General features: G+C 39.1%; 1 protein-coding gene across 2 annotated transcripts; it reads left to right on the top strand.

Annotated features, from left to right (window-relative positions):
* Nucleotides 1-2,045: 2,045 nt before the first annotated feature.
* LOC119660296 (zinc finger protein 271-like) lies at nt 2,046-9,027 on the top strand. 2 transcript variants are annotated; one of them, XM_038068768.1, is made up of 5 exons: nt 2,046-2,564; nt 2,855-3,335; nt 3,400-3,535; nt 7,159-8,282; nt 8,411-9,027. In XM_038068768.1, the coding sequence occupies exons 1-5, from the start codon at nt 2,421-2,423 to the stop codon at nt 8,965-8,967; spliced, it is 2,442 nt and encodes an 813-aa protein (XP_037924696.1). In that variant the 5' UTR covers nt 2,046-2,420; the 3' UTR covers nt 8,968-9,027. The 2 variants fall into 2 exon arrangements, with proteins under 2 accessions (XP_037924696.1, XP_037924697.1); XM_038068769.1 differs by lacking the exon at nt 3,400-3,535 and having other exon boundaries at nt 2,047-2,564; nt 2,855-3,222.
* The last annotated feature ends 1,116 nt before the right edge of the window (nt 9,028-10,143 follow it).

Here is a 10,143-nt window from a genome sequence, read left to right as displayed (position 1 = left end):
ACCTATATACTAGTTTATTCTAAAACTTATATACATACTATTCTAATTAAACTACTATATTACTTATTTCTATATCCTGAAACAGGAAGAGTTTTTTATTAGTTTTTTAGATAATGGGTAATGGGAATTACCTAGGTCTGAATTGAACCTAGTGTCCGCGGGCTGTTTACTAATATATAGGCTTTCGTAGGCGTCAATTTGGTAAATTAGAGACACCATAGATTTTGTAGGTTTTCGAGAGTGCTTAATCGCCACTTCTACCATTTCTTTATGCTCCTTAAATTGTGTGCTTACCGACCGATATACACTTTTAGACGGATCATCTCATCTACAGTTTTCCGGTCGTTTTTCTGAGATTTTAGTTGGTATGTTCTACTTGATCCTACCAGTTGTATGTCGAACCATTTTAATGTGCGTTGTATATGTCGTGACAAGTTTGAAATGGTAACGCTTGATCTTTTTGGTGGATTTGGTACCGATTATTGACTGTACAAGGTAGTGAGGTTGCCCGGTTCTATCCTTCGTGTGTGTTTCCGGATGGTTTTTTTAGAGTGGTGCTGTTGTACCCATTCTTCCTTGCAATATCCATAATACGATTTTTTTCTCTCGAAGTCTTCCTCTGCAAGTGGAATTGTTATGAGGTGGTAGATCACTGTCCCATAGGCTGCTATTTTTTGTTGGTCACTATGGAATCAAGTGGTCAGGATTCTTCGCTGGGTGCTGGTGAGTTTCTTGTAAATATCAAAAGAAATCTGTCCGTTGTACCGTTGTTAACTTCAATCTGAAGTGTCGAAGTAATTAAGTGATGATGTTATTCAACATATTGTTAATACTTGTTTTTGGGATAACCATCATCATCCACATACCTTAGCCATATATTTGAGAGTGATATATGCTCCCTCCTCAAAGAAAGTGGGGAGGAATATGGGCGATAGGTAGTCATCTTTCTCCACTCTTAAGTGAAATCTTTATGGCATGATTGGATGAACAAATGTGTGTCATATGTCAATGAAAAGACTCAGGATAATAAAAAAACAGGATAAAAGACAATTTCTCACCAAATTAATCAAGAAAATAATTAATATAGAGCGACTAGTGATTATGAGAGAGACTACTTTCAATGATTTGATCGAGTATCCGTCAATGCATATCAAATAAACAAGTTTTTCCTGAGAGCTCTACTGGTAATTTTTTAAAGATTACGATCTCTAGCCATCGTTGTTTTGGAGGGCCTTTCGACCCGGATGTTCAGGCCAATATTAAGCAAGTCTTCATCCGCACGAATTACATGATATACCATTGAAAACGGCTATCGCACAATTTTTCCATGAAGAGTGAAACCGCCAATGTTCTCATTTCGGACGTGATCATGATGAGTTATACCATGGAGGTAAGGCAAAATTTTCGTTACGATTACCACGAGTCGATGTTCCTTGTCTTTTCAGGACCATAGACGACAGGGCGAAGGAGGTTGTAGTAGATTTTAGATTTGAGGCTTTTGCTGATGTGCCAAGTGCAACATCAGCTGTGGTGTACCACCTCATTCATACCATTCAAATCGTGATACATTTGGTTATTGGTGACTTTCTTTTGCCACTTTGACTAGAGAGTGCGATGAGGCTTTCTTACCGAGTTATGGGCCTTGGCCAAAACATTCTCGACTTAGAGAAGAATGCAAGGATAAATAAAAATGAAACCAGGGTTTTCGGTCAGATTCTTAGCAACTCACAGCGATAAAGCGTAGTCGTTGTTAACGCGCAGGACTCCGTACAAGGATTTATGTCAACCACTAACGGAGATGCTTCCTGTACAATTATACTTATTGGCCCGCTTTTTTTAGTTCTGAAGTATATCATTTTAAATCCACCTATAACGTCTGCAATGTAAATGTTTTCGAAGTGCTCTTCACTATGCGTCTGCTTATATTCCTTGCCAGTAGCAAAGATGCGACACTATAGCTTTCTCTTAATTATTTATTATTTTCACTTGATTTACATTTCAATCAATCCAAAAATATACCAAATTAACTCCAATTTTTTTAAAAAAGAAATCTTTTTAAATAATAGAAAACATGTTTATTGCTTGAACCAGTAACCGACCAAAATTCAATTGCAAACTATTGCCGATGCACCTAATTTCGATGGTCTTGCAATGCCTTAACACCATTTTTAGAACCACTGTACTGTTTGTTTTGACAGACAGCGTTCCACACCACTGCCTTGTGGGAACGTACAAAAGAAACTATTCAACATTCTGCGAACCGCATAGTTCAACGCACCTGTGCCTTCCACTGGATAACGTTTCGCACACTGACACTTCATGTTCCACTTTTTGACGTACCCGTTGGTTCCATGACCATTCGCGTCATAATTATTGTTTGCCGCAATCAACACACTGGATACTTTTAAATTCTGCGGAAAATGTCTATTGTGGATGCGATAAATCTGAATTTAAATAAGATATGTCGGGCATGCTTGCTTCACAATGATAATATGAACGAATTGAATGGAGTGGTTGAAAGTGCTCAAATGTCACTAGGCGACTTGTTGTTGGCATGTTCGAAGGTAAGTAATTGGAGCTGGGGGTTCGATTGTGAAAGGATTAAGCAGGCTAAGTGAAGAAAAATGTATTGTGCCGTTGTATCCCAAATAAAAATACAATACTACGTATAACCTTGTTGGGAGCCTACAATGGTTTGGCTGGGAAGTATTCAAATTGAATGCTCGGCTTTCAATCCAGCCGCGTTTACCAATCTATCATTGATTGCTTTCCAGTAAAACCAGCTCCTTAAATAGATATCAATTACTTAATCGTGTTCACGTGTAAAACCTACATCTTTGTATATATTCCACAGGTCACAGACCAGAAGTACATGCCCACCCTGCTATGCCTGGAATGCACCAGCCAACTGATAAATGCCTACAATTTCAAAGTGAAATGCGAAGAAAACGACAGAATCCTTACCAACTACTTGACCGGACTGAAAAACAGCCCTAGTTACGTTTACGACGAACTGTCGCAGGACCCCATCGACATTAAAGTTGAGATAGATGATGATAGGACCCCAAATGACCAGGACCAGAGCTTGGAGATCTGTCGAGTTGAAGAAGGTGAAAACACTATGGCTCCTAGCGTGTGTGATGAAATGAACGAAGACGACAAAGGCAATTTGAAGGTTTCCATATCATTCTCGGATGAAATTACGCCCGACGCCAAGAACAGGTACCGTTGTGAGGTTTGCAGGAATGCATATAATCATAAGAAATCCCTAATTCGACACATGAACAAAGTACATAGAGCTAATATCTCGAATCGCTGTAAAATCTGCAATAAGGGTATGTGGTGCGAATGGAAGTACATCGAGGACTTGGGTGTAATTGTTTCGAATTTGTATTTTAGTGTACGCTAAAGGGGCGCAGCTTGAAGCTCATATGGAAACACACATGCAAAATCAAATATTTAGTTGTGGGATCTGTGGCGAAACTTTTGATTCCGAGCAAATGTGGAAAATCCACCGAGAAATGCATTCAAAATTGTAAGCATGTTTTTTAGTATTTCCTGTGAAAGTCACTCGTAGCTGTTCATGTGAAAACTTGGTGAATATTGTGCATACGATTCATTGTAATGTGGATGCCGGAGTTAGGTCTACTAATATGTCCATCATGCATTCATCATCGAATGTAGTAGTTGAAACTAACATTCATAAACGAAGTACAGTTGTCGGGATTATCGGTTGAAAATTATAATTTCGTTTCTGCTATTCCACTATCCATTTAAGAAATTGTATCGCCTGATCTGACTTTCATTTCATTGTTAACTATTTAGAGTATTACATGTGAAGAGCGGATTTTCTCTGGTTATCCCTGATAAAGAAGCAGCTACTTAGCTGTCAAAGTCGTCTAGCCCCACAAACATTATTTTATTTTTTTCTTTGCGATCGTGTTCATGTGAGAATGTAGAATGGGTGTAGGTGTCGCAGCATTTACTTCCTTTTCGATGCCGGGTTAGGTGGCATTAGGGGATAATGCCACCTGGACTAATAGAAAAACTATTAGAAAATAGTCAGTCCGGCTGGAACCAGCAACCTCACCGTTGACAACCAATTATTGAGGTGACTTCTATGTGCACGTTACCAGGCAGTTGAGTAGAAATATGACAGCTTAGCATGGGTGGACTGCAATAGAAAATAACTCTTTCATATGCGGAATATATTGATGGAAAATTAACTCCACTTACAACGAGGAGGTGTTTTAGATTTGTAACATAGAATGGAATGGATTTTACCTCAGTAGAATTGGACTTCGACACGCTGCTGTAAAGAGAAATTTACGGGACTTTGAGAAAAATATGGATTTTTCAATATTGTATTTTGGGAGAGACGGAAAATAGAAATTTGAACCACTAGTTATATGCACATGGGATGCAATTTCATTTCCCCCAACGCCTCGAAACAGAACTCATACTCGACCAGCTTATCCTGCAGGGTGAAATCTGAATAAAACCGGTGCAATTTAAATATCTCAGGTCAATGTTTTCAGTACAGTAAACTGTGTGCTACGAATTGCTTCACGTAAAGGACCAGATTGAGTGAAGTAAAACCGACGTTTTTTCGTCATCAAAACATCAGTAAACGTCCCAAATTAAAAGTCTTCTGCAGTTTCGTTCGTCTGGTTGATCTTTATGATTTCTGCTCTAATCGACTATTAATGACAATGAACGTTGCTTCCGCTATGATTACATTCGGAATGAGAACATTCGCGATCGATATGGGATATAATTCGTGCTGGAAAAAAATTACTAGCTATGATTGTCTGGAGCCTCAAAGTCGATGGGAAATGACCAAAAGGCTGCCAGGAGCAGTCTATACTAGAGTATAAAAAAACACAATTTTTGTGAATTTTTTTTTCAGCTCCTTTACTAAATATGGCCATGTGACTTTTTCTTACCCTTTGAGAGTACAATAATTTTGCCCTGTGAGTTGGGGTTTAAAAATACATTCGAAGTCTTCCGTGCTTCCGTAAAAAGCTACTAAAAGGGATAGAAATTTGTTGCCCTGAACCTGCAGATTTTGAATCTTTACTGTTACCGAAAGTCAACAACGCTTCGGATAGGGATCGACCTCACGGCTATCGACGGGCTTTGATTGGTTTCTGGAATGTGTGCACGCTCCTCGACAGCTGTGGAGAGGATCCTCTAGAATGCCCGCTTTCGCCAACTCGAGCGTCTAAACGAAGTACGCGGAATTTAGATCTTCGCTGCACCTGCTTTTCATCGATTTCGAAAAAGCTTTCCACAGTGTGCACAGGGAGTGTATCTGAATTGCTTTACGTAGGAGGGGCATTCCCGAAAAACTAATAGCTATTATGAGAGCCCAAACTTCGGACGATTTTGAGGTCCAAAGCGGAGTCCGCCAGGGTTTCATATTATTTCTTGTTGTTATCGGTGATGTTCTTCATGCTGCTCTGTCCGGAGGAAAGAGATGCAAGTAGGGTCGACTGAAAATAAACACCAACAAAACCAAGGTTTTCAATCTGACGGGTCATCGCACTCTCCCTATCTGCATTAATGGGCAGAGCATCAAAAGCCTGGATCAATTTGTGTACCTAGAGAGCATGGTTTCTGCCGACGGCGACTATGAACTAAATTGTTGTTGTAGTACACGCAGTTCATGAGGGCTTCCTAAAGGTGACATTGTGATCCTAATGGGTGATCTGAATACCAAGGTGAACTCTGACACTCGAGACTCGAGGAAAACACGGTCTTGGCGACCATCACGATAATGGTGTAGCTTCCACCACCTCATCATTAGTGCACATTGTTCGAGTACAGAGCCTACGATGAGGTTAGTTGGGTTGCAACTGACCAGCAAAAAGATTGAACATTTTGCGATCAGAAATGATTTAGGAACTGCCTTCTGGATGTGCGCATGAACAGAGGCGCTTTCATTGGACTCGAAAGAAAACACCATATAATGGTTGCTTGCATCTTGTGTTCGCCACTTCTTGTAGTGTCGCAGAGTTGCGACCTCCGAGGTCACTATGAACCGCTTCTATGATGTAGGTGTCGTCCGACAGTGGGAGAGCTACTTTGCTGATCGGACGGGACGGTGAACGGAGGGGATTAAAGGCTTTATTGACCGCTATGAGTGATGGTGGGCTTGACGTACTCGAAATACGATACCATGCGACGTGACAAAAGAGAATTTGTTATTGCACTGGCCAGGGACACGGGAATGTTGCAGAACGCAATGATTTGAGAAGTGTATACCGCATCATGAAAGTATTCGTATGTGGTCGCAAATCTTCCCATTGTACTGTGAAGGAGGTTAACCGTCATCCGCGATGACAAACAGCTGAAGAGTTGGAACAAACACTCCACAACGCTTCTACATAACATATCACATCCGCTAAGATTCTTCCTCTTATGGATGAAATTTCTAGTCACCGCAACATGCGGATACGGACTATTCTTCAAGCAGAAGAGAGTACATATTTAGGGATCAATTCTTCCCTTCTTCAAAAGAAACATTGAAGAACAGCTAATTCTCGTCATTTGAAACCTACTTGACTAACAAACTACTCCATCCAAAATACCAAATATGAAAGGTGCTCCTTTAAACCACATCAATCCCTCACTGATGCAGAATTAGAAAGTGTTCAAAGCTCGACACACAAGAAAATAATGAAACGCAAAGTTCTCCCTGAAGTACTTCATTTTTTTGATTCACGTAGATTTTTAGCTACGGTTTTAGTTCGACAAAAGTTTTTTAAGCTCTGGCTCGATAATTGGGTGATGAATTATCAAACACAAAACCTTTCACACCTGAAGCGTCCAGCTTCCAGTTTCCCGACTTGTTTATACTAGAGAGGCTTCCCATGAGACAGATCATCCATTGTGCTCTTAAGAATTACAGCTCTTTGCAATAGTTTCTTATTAGTATTCAAGAACATTAGGTACATGCCGCATCAGAAGTACAAGAATTTTTGTTTTCTTTTGTAGTTGTGACATGAAGTTATAGTAAATTTTCAAAAAGCTACGTTCCGCCAGGTATTATTTTTTTGAGCCTATATATTAGATGGAAGCTCACATTTCTTACAAATAATATTTAAGCCGGGCCTTTCATACAAATTTGCTAACGAAATATTCATCAATTTTCAGACGGCAACGAAAAAATAAGACTGAAAACAAAAAGGAAACCACAGCGAAACCAAATGAAGTGGATTACTCTCTTTGTTTGCCAAACGGATCAAAAAGTATCCAGTGCAAAATATGCTCTCTAGAATTAGGTAAAATAGCAAAGCTGAAAGAACATATGACACAACACACAACCGTCAATTCGTTTAATGAAATCAACATGACTAGTGAGTGGAAGATGACACTTGGATTAACCAAGTCCACTAGTTACGAAGAAATTATAAATTATATAATAAAATCCATAGAAGAAGGATCTTTGTCAAACTTCTACTCTATCTCTACCAAATCTGGAAATGAATTATCAATTAGTGATTCAGAGACCGAATCAGATTCCGATGATCAACCGTTCACTGATTACTCGCGTTCTGTTTACAAATGTGAAATTTGTTGTAAGATATTTGAACGCCGTTATAAAATTCTATTCCATCAGCAAACGGACCATTCCGGAGACGAATTGAAATACCAATGCCCAAAGTGTTCGTGGAAATTTATAAGTAGTAAATTGCTTAACGACCATTTAAGGACGCTTTGTAACAACGAGAACAAACGATATTCCTGTGATGAATGCGGCATGAAGTTCACATGGAGTGAAAACCTAATTGCTCACCAAAATGTGCGTCATTGTGTTGCGGAAATTAAGAAATCTAGAAAAGAAATTACCAAGGATAAGAAATATGTTTGTGAGGTATGCAATAAAGTGTTTGTTCGAAGTGAGCACCTCGATCGTCATAAAAGCGTGCATTTACCACCGAATCTCAGGCGTTTTGAATGTGAAGTATGTCACAAGAGATTTAATCGTAGAGATAACATGCGTTCACACATGCGAGTACATGAACGCGGCAATCGCGCTGATCGTGAAAATGGAGGGGGGAAATGTGATGCCGAAGGTAGGCATCATCTATGTGTCTATTGTGGTCGAGGATTTACGAATTCATCAAATTTGATTGTACATATGCGCAGACATACTGGAGAGAAGCCGTATAAGTGCGATTTGTGTGGCAAGGGTTTTCCGAGGTCTTCTGATTTGGCATGTCATCGCAGAACCCACACAGGAGAGAAACCGCATTTATGTACAGTGTGCGGAAAAGGTAATTTAAAATTTCCATATATTTGGTTTTCTGGGGATCAAGTTTAATTCCATCGACTGCCATATTTATACAGCCTTAAAAGGCGTATTTAAGCCTAATTAGTCTAACAATAGCATCCTTCATTATAGGTTTTTCCAGATCCAATAAGCTTGTTCGACATTTACGAATTCACACTGGAGTTCGACCCTATAAGTGCACCTATTGTGATCGTGCCTTTACACAATCAAATGACTTAACATTACATATTCGTAGACATACAGGCGATAAACCATATGTGTGCGGAGTTTGCGGTGATCGCTTCATACAGGGTACAGCTTTACAGGCACATCGTCGAATGAAGAGCCATTTTGAAGGTCCCGAAAACGACGCCCCGTTCGCTAGTATGAGTATGAACAATCCAAATCGTTATAACTCACAAAATCGTGTAGATCGAATAGGCTTGCCAAACCGGGAACCAATAGAACCCATCGAAATCAAACCAGTAGGGAGAGCTGGTAATTCGAAAATGCCTTGTACTTCAAATAGTGGTGATAACGTTTTATTTACGAATAATATTATAGAGGCGAGTGTGGAAAATATTGGAGATTGTAATATAGTTAGTCTAGTACCTGCGCAAATACAAATTCAAGAGTACCTTACTGTACCAGGAATTGCGTATTCTTCAGAGTTGCAGACTTTACAGTAACATTTTTTAGGTTAAAAATGTTTGATACATTATACGCATCAAATATAAGTTTAATTTGGATGAGCTGAGTTTTTTAATGGAGTCGCTTATTTTTTAGCCATTTTAATAACCTGGCCAATTTTGTTTAACGGTTTATTCTAGTGTTAAAAATTTAATTCTCATGCACCCATCGTTCCTCACATAGGGAAACACAAAACTTTATACCTGAAACGTCGAGCTTCCGGTTTCAAAACTTGTTTATATTTCCTTTCACTGATTCATTGGAGTTTGCACTTTTCTTCTGTCTCTATTATTCACAATTTCCCAATCAAATCTTAGTCTACTTTTCTGCTTTTTAGTAGAAATGAAAATATGAAAAAATTAATGACTCGTACGTAGAATCCGCATTATGGTCAAAAATGGTGAAAAAAAATAAATCAATACTGCCAATAACTTGGGAGAGGATCTTTGTGATATTCAAGAAGATTCACTTTGTTTAAAAACAAAACTTTATTCTAAACAGATGCCGAAAGTTATTCAGATCCCTCCACACATACTGCTAATGGTCAAATTGTTAACATATTTTTATTTCGTTGTTTGTTTCACTGCGTTTGCCTTCGTCAGAATGGATCAGTTCTTGTTTACATCGTGATTATGAACATTTCTACAGAGGCTTTAATGTATACCCTAGCCAACCATAGGCTACTATATTTGGCCTCATTGATGACATTAAAGGAACAAAACTTTCACAAAAAATTACCACCACTCAATTTACATACAAGCCCTCCAGGTACGCACTAGGGAACCTCCCTTCTCTGACTTCAGTTAATGAACAGTAAAAATAAAACTTAATTACCGTCAGTCTAGTTGAATGTCTTGCCATCTACCCTAAATCCGCAAAAGAGACTGCATTCGATGAGATCTTCGCCAATGATTCCTTTCAATGCTGCTATTTTTTATAGGCAGTGGGATTTGTATCGTGATTTGACGCCAGATACCAGTCGACTCAGCTGTAAATGAGTACCTGGAGTCAAATCAGGGTAATAACCTCGGGCGAGCGCAATGCTGACCACATTGCCTCCTACTGTAGTGTACCGTTACGGTCTTGAAAGAAGTGCTCTAACACACTGATCCAATATGGATTGTTGCGCCAACGATTATTATTATCATTTTTTATAGATCTAAATCTCAGCAAAT

This window comes from Hermetia illucens, chromosome 6, assembly GCF_905115235.1.
Source record: "Hermetia illucens chromosome 6, iHerIll2.2.curated.20191125, whole genome shotgun sequence".
Taxonomy (NCBI): Eukaryota; Metazoa; Arthropoda; class Insecta; order Diptera; family Stratiomyidae; genus Hermetia; species Hermetia illucens.
The sequence above is the reverse complement of the archived record's forward strand: the minus strand, read 5'-3'. Positions and strand labels throughout refer to the sequence as shown.